Raw genomic sequence first — 18,156 nt, 5'->3', positions numbered from 1 at the left:
TTTCTTTTTAAATTTTATTTACAGTATTACATGTTTATAAATTGTTTAATAAATATATACATTTTTATATGTGGTATGTCCATTATTCCGTCCAACCCAAGCGCTGTATATACTTTTATTTCAATAGACTTTTAGCTTTGGCCCCTCAGTTATCCCCCCCCCCCCCCCATTCCGCCAGACAATTTGTTTCTGCCGTAACTTCAGTAACATAAGAGTTTCCAATAGCTGAGAATGAGAAATTGTACCACGTTCTGCTTTCTGCAGGGACTAATCAATACGAGCAGCTTACATTTCCAGCCTTCTTACTTTACTGCTAGAGATGAAGAAACCTGCTGCACATATCCTCTACTTGGCTTCCTCCGTCATCTTTTATCATAATCAAAACCATGCTTGCAAATGGCTTTCTGTAGTGTTATGATGTGAAAACACTTTAGAGGCAAGTTACATGCCATTAGAGGCCAATTACCAGGTTAATTGATAGCGAGCAACAGTTAAACGACTTTGCTGAAAGTTGAGGTCAGCCAAGTTATTGTTGAAGCAAAACATCCATTGCACGATGTGAAGAAAAGATATGCTGTAAGCCTCCCAATTTTCCTTTCAATAAGTCTCCTTTGGATTGTTTTCGATGGCAAGCGATTAATGGTAACTCATACTAGATTATATTAGTGTCAGATGGCTGGAGACAGACACATGCTCATATAGTTTGGGTAAGCCCACAAAATGCATACCCTCCAACATGACCCATTCCATTAGGTACAAAATGCTCTGTTTCTGGACTTCCCTGCCAGTGGCAGTTGCAGAGGTTGGGCTCCAGCACAGTCCAATATTCAAATAGGGGAGCCACACCTACTGCCACCCCAAACATCACTGTCCTGGACTCACTGGCAGTTGATGTGACCACCCCTCTTTGAATAGTGGACTGTGCTGGAGCCCCACCTCTGTAACTGCCACTGGCAGGGAAGTCCAGGAACAGAGCATTTTGTACCTAATGGAATGGGTCATGTTGGAGGGTATGAAAATGGCTGCCTTCACTGTCTGTACATGACAAGTGTAATCTACAGTACTTGATCAAACTCATTTTGTTGTACAAGTATGCAGTGTTAATCAATGTTAATCAGTCTTAATACAATACCTACAAATGTTATGTTACTCTACATAGGGATGGTCATTGATGGGTCTACCATCGATGTCTCCACTGATGGTGCCATCGGAGGCAGGAGCGATAGTCTACATCATGGGTCCTCCATCGGCCCTCCAGATGTTGTGAAACTACAAATCCCAGCATGCCTTGCCACAGGTTTGCTATAAGGGAGTGTTAAAACTGTGGCAAGGCATGCTGGGATTTGTAGTTTCCCAGCATCTGGAGGGCCGCAGTTTGAGGACCCATGGTCTACACCATTAGTGCAGCGACTGGGGCAGAACTTGGTTGGCCAGTCGGGGAAAATGTCTGTGTTCACAAGTAACATTGGAGCGGAGCTAAGCTCCATTCTCACCGCATCAGGAGTACACATTACAAAAAAACGATGGGGGAGAACTATCGGATCTCCTTATCAAGGGCAAAATCATCTACCAAAATTGGTAAACCCATCAGCAGGTGTCAGGGGTACTTCATCCACCTTTTCCTGTCAGACATTTTAATTTTTGTACTGTAATATTAAAAAGTAGGCAGAACTTCCTCATCTTTGCAGCCACCACTTACACTACAGAACTTACTTACTGTACACCACCCTGGGTCCACGCCACCACCCTGGGTTCATTCCACCATGTATTACTTTTAGTAAAGTTGTGGCGAGCGAAGCAGAGCGAGCCACCGAGCCCGAAGCGTGGCGAGCGAAGCAAGCCCGCGAGGGGACAAAGGTGCTCCTTATGTAGCAGTTAAGCAGTGGCTTACGTAACTGGCATAACGGTGGCTGCAAAGACGAGGAAGCACCAAGTTAAGTACTATAAAATACATTAAGCAACACTGCGATTGGTATTTTAGTAGTGTCAAGAAGAGTGAGCTCACCTTTGAGAAGAACTGTGTTTTACTGTTCAGTATAAGGCCAGATATCTGTTCCAGGCACCGAACAATTCTTGTGCAGGCCTTGTTTTCATTCTGTGCCATCCACAGGATGTGGTCATCCACGGACATGACGTTACTGGCAATTTCTATCATAATGCTCCCAAGCTGTAAAAGTTAGACATTTGATTCATTCCCAATCAATTCAAAACAGGAATCTATTTAGCTGTTTGTAAGTCTCCCGGACCTGTGGTAACTCCCCTAAAAAACAGTTTAAGCTTTAAATATTTTAAAGAGGCAATCTGCATACCGAGATCACATAGAAATATGATTTATGTATGTTACAACCTATTATACTGTAGTTAAAGGAAGTTGACAGTACATGAACAGGTTGAGTTTCCCTTACCTGTATATCCAAAAAACGAAATATTCCCAAAACTGTGGTTTTTCAGAATATTTTGGTTTTTTTACCCCTGCCCCTTTTTTCATACTTGCCACGTCCCACGGCGGGCTTCAGGATCCTCTTCAACGGCATCTCCGGTTCCAGGGGTGCATTGCGTGAGTATGCGGGAGTGCCAGTGATGTGCCGTGATGCCGAAGAGGATCCTGAAGGCCGCCGTGGATGCCAGGGAACCATCGGGGCACCACCAGGGGACCAGGTAAGTATGTTAAAAAAATATAGAAAAAAAAAAAAAGAAAAATCCCTTATCCAAAATGCTTGTGGTGTCGAGCATTTCGGATAAGGGATACTCAACCTGTATTTTAATGAAGCAGAGAAACAGGCGAGGAAAAAATGGTGGTCCACTTTCATAGAATTTTAATTTTGGGGGGCTTACACTTACGATGCCTTAACTAAATATGTGACTATTTTTCTCATGGCCTTCTGGGTATCCCACAAGGGCATGTCATAAATGAAATGTGTGACAGTGAGGGACACTCAATTAATTTCAAGAGAGCTTAAACATTAAGAAAGTATAGGACTATGGCTATTGCTTTATTGTGGACACATACAATCCTGCCTTGTTCAGCTACATATAGTACAATAAGCCAAATCCGTGCAAGTCTTCTGAGAAAAGGGCTGCTAATCGCAACCGAAGTCTCCAACTTCCCATAGATTTATTCAGCTGAACTCTGCTTTCTCAACAGCTTTTCTTACTGAATCTGCATCTCTGACATGTGGTGGAAGGTGGCTTTTCTATACCATAATTATATTATTCCTTTATCCTTACCATCTGTTCTGCATATAGCCTATTTACTTACTCCAAATACTGTATGTGGAATTTTTTTTTTTTTTGCTGAATGGATCCGACTATTTCCAGCACACTCGCCCCGAGCAATTCTGTGGTGCATTTCCATTAGAATTTGCATTCAGAGAGCATCATTATTTTAGAAATACAGACAATTTAATAAATGCATAAAGCTTTTATTCATGCCTAATATAATAGTAGGGAATTGTATCTGAAACAAAGATGTCATCTCTAGACATGTAATTCCTATGAAAGAGAATATTTTAAAGCAGGGAACTTTTTTTTTCATTTTAAGAAAACTTGAATGAAGAAATGCTGGTGTGGGGCAGAGGATGGTCTTGGTGTGGTGATTGGCAAATATCCATACTTATTAGAACTGATACGGTGGTGGTGATCACTTATCAAATAATAGATAAAGGAGTGGCAGAACTTGTGAGGTGCAAAAATATAATTTGGGCCCCCTCCTCCACCCCAATCCAAGCTCAAAATATGCAATATGGCAGTGAGTGACAAGGAGAGGCAGAGATTGGCAGGGAAAACCAGTGGGTGACAGGAAGAGGGTGATTCAATGCACCTGCTGCACCAATGGTAGTTATGCCTCGGAGATAAAGTGCACATCCACTGATCCTTACCCCAAAGCAAGGATCAAAAAAAAAATGCGGGGGATAGATGCTGTGCCCCCCCCCCCCCCCCGCCGCGGGACACTGCCGCAGGAGGGACGTGGGAACGTCCCGGTTTATCGGGACGGTTGGGAGGTATGTACATTGTGTAGCTGGACTGTTCATTGGTCAATTCTGGCTAAATGCCATTAATGCCGATGGTCAGATTGGATGGTCAGGTAGCGAGAAGGCTGGCCTTTCTCCAGATGCATGGTAAATACAGCACCTTGGTCAAAGACCAGGGAATTTCGACCCGGGTGACCCTTTCACACAAGGAAAGGACCCGTGTTGAATGGCAAATTACCGGGTAGAAATGTTTGACCTGGTAATTTTTTGCTTTTCTGTGTAAAAGGGGTATTAATGTCAGGGGATTTAACATTTACAATTTTAAAGAATTTAGAACAAAAGTACACTGATCTTCATGTGTTGGCTAATGTATGGAGCATAGGCTAATTCTTTCCTGCAAGACCATGCCCTTGCAGTACAGCCACTCCCCTTTTTGCATACGTGCCTACGGCGCAATTTATTTCTTTTAAAATCTGAAATTTGGAACCAGGTCCACCCAATACTAACTTTCTAGTTTTGCCTATGGCATTGAGTTGTAGCAGGGCGTGAGCTACAGTGAGTTGTAGCAGAATGTGATCGTCAGTCAGATGTTTCAATAAAGTTTTGCTAGTTACAGCTTCAAGTTTTTTTTTCTTTCAGTAACAAATTTGATTTACCACAAAACATGTATCATATATCTAATGTGTGTGTGTAAACTGTAAGGCTCCAACAATATAAACTTAATAGAAGGATGGTTTATCATTTCAGAAGTTTATTAGTGGCTTATAGACAGTTTAATTAAAAAAATATAGAAACATCAGTCAACATTGGTTAACATCGGTTTCACAGTACCATGACTGTATAATTTAAATAATTTGTCCAACAAGGTTAAATTTATAAGGCTAACACAAGTTGGATTTATACTGTAGTTTAATTCACAATCCTTACATAGTATAAAAGAAAGTCGCTGAAGCGTGTCTTTTTGTCTATCCGTCTGAACGCGCTAATCTATGCAGGACGAATTTTTGTGCAGTTTTCACTATTATGCAGTGCAGTTCTTGACGAAGGTTTAGGTATATATAAACCATCGTGTGGGTCCTGACCCCAAAGTGGGTCCCGACCTCCTCAGTAGGGGGTCGCGACTCCATGTTGCTGACCATCAGGCTGATGACTTCTCTAATCTCAGTCAGTGCTTGAAGAAATATGAAATATCTGTTGAATTGTCTGTTACTTTAGACTCCTCCCATCATTTGGTGCCTCCACAATGCTGCCATGTATGTGCTGTCTGCTGACTACAAATGTGATGTGATGGGTTATGGTATATTAGACTCCTCCCATCATTTGGTGCCTCCACAATGCTGCCATGTATGTGCTGTCTGTTGACTACAGATGTGATGTGATGACCTTCTGCATTAACTTGCTGATGTCCTGCAATTATTCTTATTGTCTGATAGGGTCCCAGAGCAAAATATTTTGAGGACCCCTCCATATCCCATATGGGAGCCGAGCAAATCCAAGAACCCATCACTGTGGCATGGCCAGCCAGTGTCTGTGTGTGAGAAGACGCGGCGAGAAGACTCTCGCTATAAACCAATCGGCAGTCATTTTCCCTGATGTTCTGTGGCTCATATGTATGCATCCCTACAAATTGATTTAATTTGTATTTACAATTTAATGTGATTCGAAGCAGCAGGCAGCTCTCTTAAAAGATCAATAATATGTTATTGATGTGTCTAGGCTTTTGCTTCTAACTAAGATATTAAGATAGCTTGCACCGCCTGACCAGTTGGCATTAAACATTGTAAGACATATCATGATTAGAAAAAGGGAGTACTTCTTCATGAACAGTCTAGCAAAATTATAATTCTTATTCAAGTGACTTTAATTATGAAAGATCAAAGTGATGTCTCAGCACATTTTCACCGTGATCTAAGACTTCGTCATTTGCCCATTTAAAAAGAGCAAGTTGCAGTATATTTTGCCAACATCAGGTTTATGATGTTTTGCATTTTGTATCCCCAGAGGACCGTTCTTCATGTATTATTTGCAGCGTGTCCATAGAACAGCTTTTTCTGCTAGGATTTAAAAAATGGGCAGAAAGAGTCGACACTAAAACACACTTCAACTGAATGGTAATAATTGCTGTATAAACAAGACAGAGCTGAACATTACTCTCAATGGATAGAAGGCTGAATAATCTTGTACAATGCAGATGTGGGACTATTTGCACCTGCTGGAAGAAGTATCTCGGGTGGATTCAATTGTAGGTCAAAGGTGGGAATTACAGTTGTTGTGGTAGTGATCGGATCATGGCAGACCTGGTCCCTTCCAACAAGCCCAGGCCTGGATCATTGATACCTGCCTTCTCCCTCTTGACACCACCGGTTTTCTGTTTACCAGCTCCTAAGGAAAAACGGGGTTTTTCTGCGTTGATCACCAGAGCTAATATCTGATCTTCAGAATCCAGCATTTATGGACCAGTTTTGCACAAAATGATGACCTTCAGCCCAGCTATGGTTTATCCGCAACATATTGCGAGGATTACTTGTTAAGCAGCCCTAATTACAAATGGACCGGTGACTAATATTTGGCAACAGTGATATCCTGTTGGGAATTCAATTGGATTATTATTGCACAAACAGTATTCACGTTCTACCCCTATTGTCCAATCAGATTAAGATTTTGTGACACCCTAGGCAAAACTTAAGCCACATGTTCAATAGAGTACAGTTGTATCTTGCAGCTGCTTGTCTAAGTCAGGGGTGGCCAAACCAGTCCTCGAGATCTATCAACAGTTCATGATTTCCAGACCATCTGTGGATCCGTAGAATGTGTTGGTTAGGAATGCATGCAGCATGTGTTAGAAAATGTGACAGTTAGTTATGACAACATCGATGGACCAGCTAGGTTGTCTAAAATCTGAGGTCTGGATTGGCCAGCCCTAGTCTAAGTGATTATGTCCCCATAGATGAACTGATGTCCACACCTGAAACATAAAGCTACTGTACTGTCAGTATGAGCAGCTGAATCACAAAAATGCACACATTAACTGGGTGCCCTCGCAATCTACAATACAATTATTATTATGTTTACCATAATATTTTACCTTGAACAAAATAGCCTTAATATAGATTTAACTCTGAGCAACATAAATTGTATTCAAACCTACTTGTTTGATTTGGTTTACAAAGCTGATCATCCGTTCCATCATGTCCGCAACAAGCAGCACATCCATCTTGTCTGTGAAGTGCGAGGCTCCCTTGGTATAGGTCATTAGTTGTTGAGCATATTCAAGGACATTGGTATAATTTACGGGCACCTACAGTAGCAGCAGATAATTATAAGGTTTAGATTAATGAGATTTTAAAGGAAATCTATAAAATATAATATAACATGTTTGGCCATAAAGGAACAAAAGTAATGATAGTAATAATTCATCAACTACACAAAACAAACAGCTTATGATGATATGGACTTATTCTTAGTCAGACTGGACCAAACAGCAGCAATAATATTAGAGTACTATTTGTTGTATTATTCATGGAACTAAAACTGTCATATGCAGGTAGAATGTCTGGTCTAAGGTGCTCTTCAATTACAATTATTTATTCTGTATGCCAAGGTAGATACAGATGAAAGTTAGTTTTGGCTCTATTTTATTATTGTGCTTTGAAAAAACTACCTTCAAGTTATTTGGTTTGGGTTCGGTTTGTAGTTTGGTTTTGGATTTCTTTAAAATTAATTAGCTAGCTGAGCAATGTGTGCAAACACCAACCCCTCCCCCTCTACCAGCTGACCCAAACTTTCCTTTAAAATGGGAAATATTGAGAAGCCTGCTCAAGGGTTGCCTGCCATCTGAAGCAAGTCATCTAAAGCAAGCAATGAGTTAGAACTGGATTTGGACAAAAACCAAAACACTGCCATGTTTTATTTTTGCTTTTCCCAAATTACCATCTGTCTATGTATTACTCTTTGTTTTACTGTTTCTTTACCATGATCTTCATCATATACCTCTGCCCCCACTGTATGCAAAGCCTGTATGCTGTACCATCGCTGGTTGCACAACCCTGCCAGTAACAATCTGTACAGTGCACCTCAAATATTTACCTCTCTGTGCAGGATGTAGTGTCCATTTTTGCACCCTGCATGTTTTGGGGCCTATGCTGGTCCTCTGTCCTGCATGGACTCTCTGCCTTTGTGCTTCTGGTGCTGCTTGGTCTGTATCTCAGCACTGAGTTGCAGGCCGGGCAGTGATGGAGGCATCGAGGAGGAGAGCGGCACCCTGAGTGGGGGGGGGGGGGGGGCGCTGGGTTTTGGGAGTTGCAGGGTGCTAGAGTGTACACAGAGAATTTACTACTTGTGGCTCTATTAATGCAGAGTTTATCATACCATTATACATATCAGTTTTCCCATATGTGCATTGCGTTCATGTGTGGGTTATCATCTACAGCATAACCATCGTAGTGCACCCAAAATGGCTGCCTTATTTGGTATGCCTGCAGATAGGATGAAAAACACATGGTGTTTGATGGTTACAGTGGGACACTAGCACTAGGATGCTGAAACCACTCATTTTGTGTTATCTCTTCTGTGCGTGATCTATTTCTCCCAAGGTAATCCTATGTTGTGCGCCCAAGAGGGCTGCCGCACCTGGTAGCTTTTATGGTTGGAATATATAACTCATAGAAGTTATTACCCAAAATGTAATGCTTAATGTGCTCTCTACGTTGTGGGGGTTATTCTGTTTGGTACTGTGAAACGCGCGTACTGTCCGTCACACCGTGCGTTTTCCGTACGCTCACGGTGAGCGTAAGTCCGCCCACAGAACAGCCGCACACGGACGGTCACAGACACCGACAATGGGGAGTGGCGTACACTTGAGCGTACGCCACAGTGCACGGATGGATCTCCCCCTTAGACACCGATACCTGGCGTATATCTGAGCGTACGCCACATGCAAACATGTTCTAATATTGTTCAAAATAAGACTTTAGAGTGTGATAGGCAGATGTTGGGATCCTTTGTTAGAGATATGTGCTTGCAATAATGTGCTTGGTGGCATCTTACATACAGAGTGTGCAACATAAAGTTCATAGCAGGTATGAAAGTGCATAATGTATGTTCTTGGGAAAAAAATATACAGATTGTGTGCAAAATAGTGGCCATGGCCTTAGGACATTGCTCCACCATTGCAAGTAGAAATTGAGTCCAAAAACATCCTTGTTGCTGTTAGATGTGGTTTATGTGTCTTTTTCATAATAAAAAAACTGGTACTGTATGCTTGTGTTACAGTGAAAAAGTTGACACGTCGACTCCTGTGAATTGAGTGTCCTGCTTTTTAAAGTAGAAAAAAACGCTTTCTGAATGGGTGTAGATGGTTATAAAATAACAACCTGGACATATATAACCAGGTATTAGAATGAATATTACCTAAAATTAAACCAACCTTTACATGTAGAGAAGTGTAGAAAGATACGCTTACAATGTGTTTGAGGGCTGTGTGTGGCTTGCAGGTAGTGAAATAATGGTTTTCACTTAATAGCCTGCAGCATTGCTTATTATTATTTATTTATTTGCAGTTTCTTATATAGCGCAGCAGATTCCGTTGCGCTTTACAATAGTAGACAGTGATAAAACAAACTGGGTAACAGACAGACTTGGAGGTAGGAGAGCCCTGCTGCAAGCTTACAATCTATAGGGATATAGGGGGGAAACACAAGGACAGGCACCAGTAATAGCATAGCAGTCCCACCAAGTTACAAGTCCAGAAGGGAAGCTATATAATACATTCAGGTGTATGTGTTTGAGTAATTAGCAGACCCAGGCGTCCGCTCTCATGCGGTATCTCTAGGGGTGGTCTGGAGCTATCTTTGGCGTCCGCCTGTTTTTGGGCCAAAATGCACGGTGCGTTCGCCGATCGAGGCGGTTGTGGCACAGTGCATTTTGTGTGCACACCCCCGTGTACGCCCATGTTTACGCCCAGTTTTCCTCATTATTCCGGCCGCTCCCATAAAAACGCCCACATGCCGCCCACAATGACTGTGCTCTTGCGGACAGGTTTTTTCGCACTGAGAGACCCGTCTGTGAGCGGTGTGAGGTCGCCGCACATGCGCATTGCGAAAGATACGCATGCGCAGATGAAGAAAAACCCCGATCCGACCGTATACGGTCCCACCGTACCAAACAGAATAACCCCCTAAGTCCTTTATTCTCTCTGTTCTCCAACTTCATGCAAATCTAATGCCTTTGTTTAATATACAATGCTTTTGATGTATTTTAAGTGACTTTGAGTCCTATGGGAGAAAAGCGCTATATAAATAAAGTTGTTATTATTATATTATTATAAAATTGATAAAAATCTATAAAAAAAAAATCCGAGTTCCGAACTGACAACAGATCTGAGCCAGGTGGTTCTGGTATAAACAGTCATTAGGTCGACCACTAGTGGTTGGCAGTGACTAGGTCGACATCTAAGAATGGTTGCCATACCCGAGGTCGGCAGTGACAGAAGGTTGACACAACATAAAGGTTGATGTGTACAATGCAAAAAATTGTATACAGCACATGATACTTTGGCAGGCAAAGTGGGCCCTTTTCAGCTCTGGGCCCCATAGCAGCTGCACCACCTGCACCTATGGTAGTTACACCCTTGGTCAACACTCATAAGGCCAACAAACGGTTTTCACACCTTTTTGGTGTTTATGTCAACATATGCCGACATGGACACCGTATAAGTGTACCGTGTCACCAAGCAAGTCTCACTGCGCTCGGCACACTACTAAAATCTCACTTGGATGGTAAAGTATGATCCGAGTTGTTTTTTTTTTTTTAAATCATATAGAACTTGCATAGACCATGTCCTTGTCGGCCAAGTACATGTCATCATTTAGCTTGTGACCTAATGTATTTCGACCATTCTTAGGAGTTGACCAGTGGTGGTCAACCGAGACATTGCCGACCCAGGGACCGGATACCGCAAGGATTTTATTCCCCTCGGAACCCCAAAGTGATTCCAAACTTGGACTCTATTCGATTCGGAATGTTTAATTTCTGGTATGTATGTTTTTCAGACAAACCAAACTGTACACCTCTAATGCAGATTTTGCATATTTAAATGCATTTCTTACCATTGAAAAGAATGACCTGTTGAGTCTGAAGTAAAAGTTCACTACCTGTTTATCTCCCGACTTAACAATTGTAAAATTGGCTGCATACATATATGTCCAGATGTGTCCTGTGTGTTGTGGGATTCCAGGGGTGCGCAAATGCTTGTACCCATTGTCCATATGCACTCAATCGGTAAACCGTGGGTGCAAGCGTACACAGAAAGTACGTTTTAAATAAATTTGCAACATGGAAATAAATATTTTAACACAAATTGGTTATTTTTTTTGCAGATAAGATCCCATCCTGGCAAAGAGCTGGACGTGGTGTGACAGCGGAATGTACATTGTGCATGCATGGCTGGCGGCTAGTGTATGCAACACGGGCACTAAAACAGAAAGATCCTATAGCACCATCTGATGTTGCAGCACATCAGCAACCTATGGAAACAAATAGACCACTCTATAGTACTTCTGGAGTATACTTATATTTACCGTTTACGGGGAATATTTGCAATACTGTATTTAATGATAAACAGGCTCCTATAGCATTGAAATGGGTCTACTGCATTTATGTCTAAACTATGCCCCTCCAGCTTTTATGAAACTACAAGTCCCATCCCATTATGCCTTGAAACTGTTTTGCTATTAGAGAATGCTAAAACTATGCCAAGGCCAGTGGCATAACTACTGTAAGGCAGCCCCAGCTGCCGCTTGGGGGAGCAAGCTGCAGCGGGGTCTATGTGGGCGCCAGCACTGGAGACGAGCACCGGAGGCGAGTCAGCCGCAGCGTGGGTGCGGCCATGGCAGAGACAACAAATCCCCCCACTGATTCAATTGACTGTACACAGAGACAGCAATTGGCTACTGTGTACAGGATGGGTGGGCGGATGGGCGTGCTAGGGTGGCCTGGGATGCGTCTGAGCCAAGGGAAACAGCAGTGTCTGCTGCAACTTCTCCATTATGCATGTGGAGTGGGGGGGGGGGCCCACAAAGCGGGGGAGGAAAATGTATAGTTACGCCACTGGGCAAGGCATGCTGGGATGTGTAGTTTCACAACAGCTGGAGGGCCATAGTTTGGACATGCCTAGTCTACTGCGTCTTGCTACTAGATCAACACAGAATATACTATAGCTTCTGCAGAATATATAGATGTGGTTTAAATAAAGATGATATTCTCAGGATGGGAACTGGGTTTAGGTACAAGATAAAACTATTTGACTGCTGACAAAGACATTTTTATGGACATATTTTGAAATGCAGCCTATTTCTAAAGCATTTATGAGCACAGTTTGCGTTTTCCTATTTACAGATGTGGTTTTCTTCAAAAATGCCAAGTCCTGTATAAATATCGTCTGAAGGTATTCATTAGGGGGGGAATAATCGTTATCACATGTTCAACAACTGAAGTGAAAAGACTGTTTACCAGGTTGAAGGCATGAAGATATCTCGTCACTTCATGAGAGAAAAGGCAGTCTGTATAGTCTTCCTCTGCCCATTGGCCAGCACGGTCACACCTACGCCAGGCTCTCTGCTCTGCTCCGCCTTCTGAGAAGAGTAATGAGCTGTGTGCAAACTGTCTGCAAGGGTGGACAGCCGTCATTCCAGCTATCGTTCTAGGCCACCTACGAGACAATAAGCAATATAATATGACTAAATAGGTCATTGGAATATGGCAAGAAATTTCCAGGGACATTTTCCTACCCAAAAGAGCTTACAATCTACCATCTAGACCAGTGATGGCTAACCTTGACACTCCAGTTATTGTTGAACTACACATCCCAGCATGCTGTGCTACAGTTTTACTATTTGGCCATGCTAAAACTGATGCAGGGCATGCTGGGATGTGTAGTTCAACAACAGCTGGAGTGTCAAGGATAGCCTTCACTGATCTAGACCCACGGATCCTAGGCAGGAAAAGTGATAAAATTCTAATAACCAAATATTCAATAATTGAATAAGTAACCGGGTGCAGATTTATGGTAGGCCATAGAAAGTCTGCAGCTGGGGGCAGATTAAATTACCCACAAACTGCCACTGGGATGGCACCATCACATGTGCAAAGTCTTCTTCACTGTCACCATATTTCTGTTAATTTCAGGTATAAATTTATGCTCAGTGAATCAATTATATGCCGATAAAAAGTAAAAAAAAATCATAAATGTTTCAATTAAACTTTGAGGTGTTGCTTACTGATCCGTTGATTAGTCTCCACATTTTGAATATATTTCACCATTAGAATTTAGTCTTGTGTGTTCCCATTGCTACCTCAGCTACTTACCAGACTATATTGACCATCTTCATTCCATTCCTATTCATAACTGTGGCCCTTATTCTGAATCGTGCGGTACGGCCCGCGTGCGGCCGTACCGCCGATGTTTTCAGTCTGCACATGCGCAGAGGTCAATCTGCGCATGTGCAGCCCAATTCGCCGCAGACGTAGTTCGTCCGCCGCAAAGGGGGCGTATAGGGGCGTGAGGGGCTTCATACCCTCATTTCCCTATGCATACGCCCCGCGTTTCATGGGCGTTCCCATGCAAACGCGGGGCGTATGCATGCTAATGAGGGTATGACGCCAGTGATGGGGGCGGGAAGCTGACGTCGCCGGATGTCAGCTCTCAGCCCCCATACAAGCTATCACACGGACGATTGTCCGTGTGGTCTCAGCTTGCGGGACCTGGTGGGGCGTGCGGCCCTGCCTTCGATGGTCGCCGACCATCGAATGCAGGGGGCAGCTCCCACCATGGTGGAGGCGTACGCCCCACCATTTTCTTGCGGATCGCCAGCCGTCCGTGTACGGACGGCCGTGGCGATCCGTATCGTGGGCGGGGATTGGTTTGTGCGGCCGGAGCACCGTGTGCGGCTCCGGCCGCACAGATCTGAATAAGGGCCTGTGTGCTGTGGGTGATATTTGCACGGGTGCCTTGGATTGGTGGTTCAGTACTGATTCAAAATTATTTATGATCAATGTAATTGGCAGCCACAAGCACTGTCTTTGCCTATCATGCAATATGTGGACACACAGAAGCAATTATTGTCCCTCACCACATAAATAAACCCAAGTATGATTATATATATATATATATATATATATATAGATTTGTAATTCAGCCCGGCACTCGCTCCTGTGTCCAACCACCCTGGGTGCCCTCTGGGGGAATTTGTAGATCGCAACAGCTATACAAGCAGCGGCACTCCAAAGGATTTTAAACTGTGCTTTTAATGGTGCTCCGACGTTTCGGGGTGGCGTGACCCCGTTTTCAAGGCAAAAAAATAACAGTGTAACACACTGTTATTTTTTTGCCTTGAAAACGGGGTCACGCCACCCCGAAACGTCGGAGCACCATTAAAAGCACAGTTTAAAATCCTTTGGAGTGCCGCTGCTTGTATAGCTGTTGCGATCTATATATATATATATATATATATATATATATATATAAAAAAATATATATATATATATATAAAAACAGTTTACTGAAATTAACCCCTTCCCGACATATGACGTACATGTACGTCATATGACGGTTGCGGGGGAATCAAGCCAGCTCACGGAGTGAGCTGGCTTGAAAGAGAGCAGGTAATGGCTGTATATTACAGCCAGGTACCTGCTCTCACGGCCACGAGCGGCGAGTTCGCCGATCGTGGCCGTTTAACCCTTTAAGCACCGCGGGCAAAGCGCCCGCAGTGCTTAAATAGCTGATCGGATGGGGGGCGCCCCCCTCCGGCGCCGATCGGGGCCCCCCGCGGCGAGATCGGAGGGTGCCGATCGGTTGCCATGGCAGCCAGGGGTCTAATGTAGACCCCTGTGCTGGCCATGTCAGCATTCCTATTACATCCTGCCTGAGGCAGGATGTAATAGGAAGTGCTGAAAATCACTATGTTCAGCCATAGAGCTCTATGGCTGAACCTAGTACAGGCGATCGCGCCCCCTAGTGGTCAAGTACACTAGGGGGCCTTGTAGTAAAAGTAAAAAAAAAAAAAAAAAGAAGTTAGAAAATAAAAAAAAAATAAAAAAATATTTCAAATCACCCCCCTTTCCCCATTTCACAAATAAAAATAAATAAAAAATAAAAAAATAAACATATTTGGTATCGCCGCGTTCCTAAAAGTCCGATCTATTAAAATATAACATTAGTTATCCCGCACGGTTAAAGGCGTAAACGGAAAAAATTGCGTTTTTTGGTCGCATCGCCTACCCAAAAAAAAGTAACTAAAAGAGATCAGAAAGTCGCACATATCCCATAATGGTATTAATTAAAAAGTACACTTCAGCCCGCAAAAAATGAGCCCTCACCCAGGTCCGTAGGTGGAAAAATAAAAAAGTTATAAGCCGCAGAACATGTTGACGCGACGCAAATTAGAAAAACCGTAAAATTTTCTATTTTTTTTTTAGTGGTAAAACGTAACGAAAACTATAGAAGTTTGGTATCACCGGAATCGTAACGACCCATAGAATAAAGATAACCCATCATTTTAAACGAACTATGAACTCCAAAAAAAACGTAACCAGCGCAAAATTGTGGAATTGCGTTTTTTTTTCTTTTTACCCCACATTGAATTATTTCCTGATTCCCCAGAATATTATACGGTATAGTAAATGGTACCATTAAAAAGTACAACTTGTCCCGCAAAAAAAAAGCCCTCATGTGTCTATATAGCCGGAAAATTAAAAAAGTTACGCTTATTTGAACGCGAGGAGGAAAAAAAAAAAAAAGTTAACAAAAAACGCCCCGTCGGGAAGGGGTTAATATTGTTTTTATAAATTTCTGAATAAGAAAATTTTGTCCTAGGGGTGCCGTGAATAAAATCTGATACACCGGCGTGCAGTGATTAAAAAAAAAATTGGGAACCACTGTCATAGAATATAAAGTCAGTGAAAAGTGATTTTACATATAAAAGGACTGATTCAGACCTGACTGCTAATTGATGGTTCAGGAATTGTGTATTGATCTACGAGTGGATAGGGATTAGCAATCCATCCGCAATTCTGTTGCAATTTAACAAGGGCCGTTAGTTCTTTCTTTCTGGGTGGAAATTTTCAGTCTGTAAATGACACCGGACTGCAATGTCACCACGGGGAAAATGCGTCACAATGTCACATGCTCACGGGCCCATGTCTGCAATGACATGGACACAGAATTCTGTATTTTCCCTCTGTGTCCTAAATGAAAAGCAGGAAATTATTCTGCTTTTCATAGTTTTTAAAAAAAATTTTTTAAATAATTGCCCATTAGTCCCTTTTTCGTGATAATTTGGTAAAGGGTATAGTTACCCAGGTTACCGGACACACCAGCCATGGATTTCTTGGTGACTCAAGCTGGAAGAACTCATTAAACCTTTTGAGGCAGACTATTGGTTCAACACTTTATTTCATTTTCTATACGACAGAAAAAGCTGCCACAGAAATGACAGAATTCTCCGCACGCGAGCTGATAAAGCAGTAACAGCACTACCCAGGCAGCGATATCAGCACCATAATGAAACGGTAATAAGATGCCCAGCTTATTACCATTCTTCCCAAGATGCAGAGCACCACTGGTCATCGGGTGCAGCTGCCTGTCCGCAAACCTGCGCACCCCACCTGGGGTTTAACACCAGAGACCTGGGAGCAGCTACTGGGGGATACCCCAATATGCAGAGTCACTGTATAAACTCATTGCAATAAAACACATCCAGAAGAAGCTGATAAATAAAAAATACTGAAGAAACTGTTTTAAAAGTTGGGACATGGTGTTACTCATAAGAGTGCTGAAGGTGTTTATTCCACATGATCTCATGTCATCAAGAGACCTTAGCAATGTTGTCAAACAATAGGCACTGAGGCATTATCTCCATGACATGCACCATGTTGCATGGAAGGTGGCCCAATGTAGTAGACAGCTTCTTAATGGAAGGAGAGGGCTACAGTTTATATTAGCATGGAGGAAGGAGAGGGCTAAAGTGACTTCACAGGCCATCAGTGAGACCACCAGACACTGGGAACAGCTGGTGTTAGAGAAGAGGAATGAGACTATCACTGAGACCACCAAGCCACGGCAGCAGTGAGACCACAGGAACTGCCAGTTTGAGAAAGGAGTAATGAGACCACTAGAACATGGGAATGTCTGGTGGGAAAGAATAGGAGGGAGGCCATAACCCAGTTCCCAAGCCCGGATAAATGTGGTAAAATGTACAGCAGAACTGATACATCAGAGGCAGCTGGGCCATTGGAAAAAAAATGGGCTAATAGCCTCAAAGCTGTCAATTGCAGAATGTGAGATCTTGTAGATGATCACCACCATAAAGCAGGGCAAATTATATTATACAGAAATTATATTTTACCTGTCCAGTGCAAGAGACACAGCTGGGATGTGTTGGCTGCTTTGGTCCTGTCTAAATTTTGCACTTAAAAGCAATATTAGTAGTTTCTAGCATTTAAGTGTAGCCTGAGGGTAGCCTAATGTGATGTGGTGAGGACTCTAACCAAGCTTCTAACACTTTAACAGTAGTATGAAGCAGGCAAACACAGATCCATATAACAGGAAGATCATATATCAAATTTGTGCGCATCAGATATGACCAGAAAGATACTGTAGTCACACTGCCAGATATATATGGGATGCGGTCAAAATCCTGGCGGTTGGAATCCCGACGGTCGAAATACCAACGCCAGAATCCAGACCACCGCAATGCCGGCACTTTGTCCCTCTAGGGGTGTCCACGACACCCCTAAAGGGAGAATAAAATAGTGTGCAGAGCATAGCGAGGCACCAGGCCCGTTGCGTGGCGAGTGCAGCGAGCCCCCAAGGGGGGGATCCACTTCCTGAGGGTTCCAGGGCTTAGGTGCAGAGAGTGGAGGGTCAGGTTCAGCTAGGAGCAATTACATTTTCTGATGTGAAATTTGTGTTGAACCAAGGCAATGAGGCTTGGAAAGTGTTAGTTGTAGGCACTAGCAGGGGACTTAGGTGCAGAGAGGGTCTTAGGTGCAGAGGTGGAGATAGGGCCAGGTTCAGCTAGGAGCAATTACATTTTCTGATGTGAAATTTGTGTCAAACCAAGCTTGGAAAGTGTTAGTTGTAGGCACTAGCAGGGGACTTACAGTTAGGCTATGGGTGGAGTTGGTT

The 18,156-nt window shown here is 43.0% G+C and overlaps 1 protein-coding gene across 3 annotated transcripts in view; it reads right to left on the bottom strand.

The window, feature by feature from the left end:
- The window catches only part of ADGRA1 (adhesion G protein-coupled receptor A1), a 570,817-nt gene that overhangs the window by 388,623 nt on the left and 164,038 nt on the right, over window positions 1-18,156 (bottom strand). For all 3 annotated transcript variants that reach the window (XM_083149304.1, XM_083149300.1, XM_083149302.1), the window contains 3 exons: window positions 12,480-12,678; window positions 7,120-7,269; window positions 2,006-2,167 (listed from right to left, as the gene is read on the bottom strand). In XM_083149304.1, coding sequence (XP_083005430.1) covers window positions 2,006-2,167; window positions 7,120-7,269; window positions 12,480-12,678 — 511 coding nt within the window. The remainder of the gene's footprint in view (window positions 1-2,005; window positions 2,168-7,119; window positions 7,270-12,479; window positions 12,679-18,156) is intronic.

This window comes from Crinia signifera, chromosome 6 (genome assembly GCF_055691185.1).
Source record: "Crinia signifera chromosome 6, ASM5569118v1, whole genome shotgun sequence".
Lineage (NCBI taxonomy): Eukaryota > Metazoa > Chordata > Amphibia > Anura > Myobatrachidae > Crinia > Crinia signifera.
The sequence above is the reverse complement of the archived record's forward strand: the minus strand, read 5'-3'. Positions and strand labels throughout refer to the sequence as shown.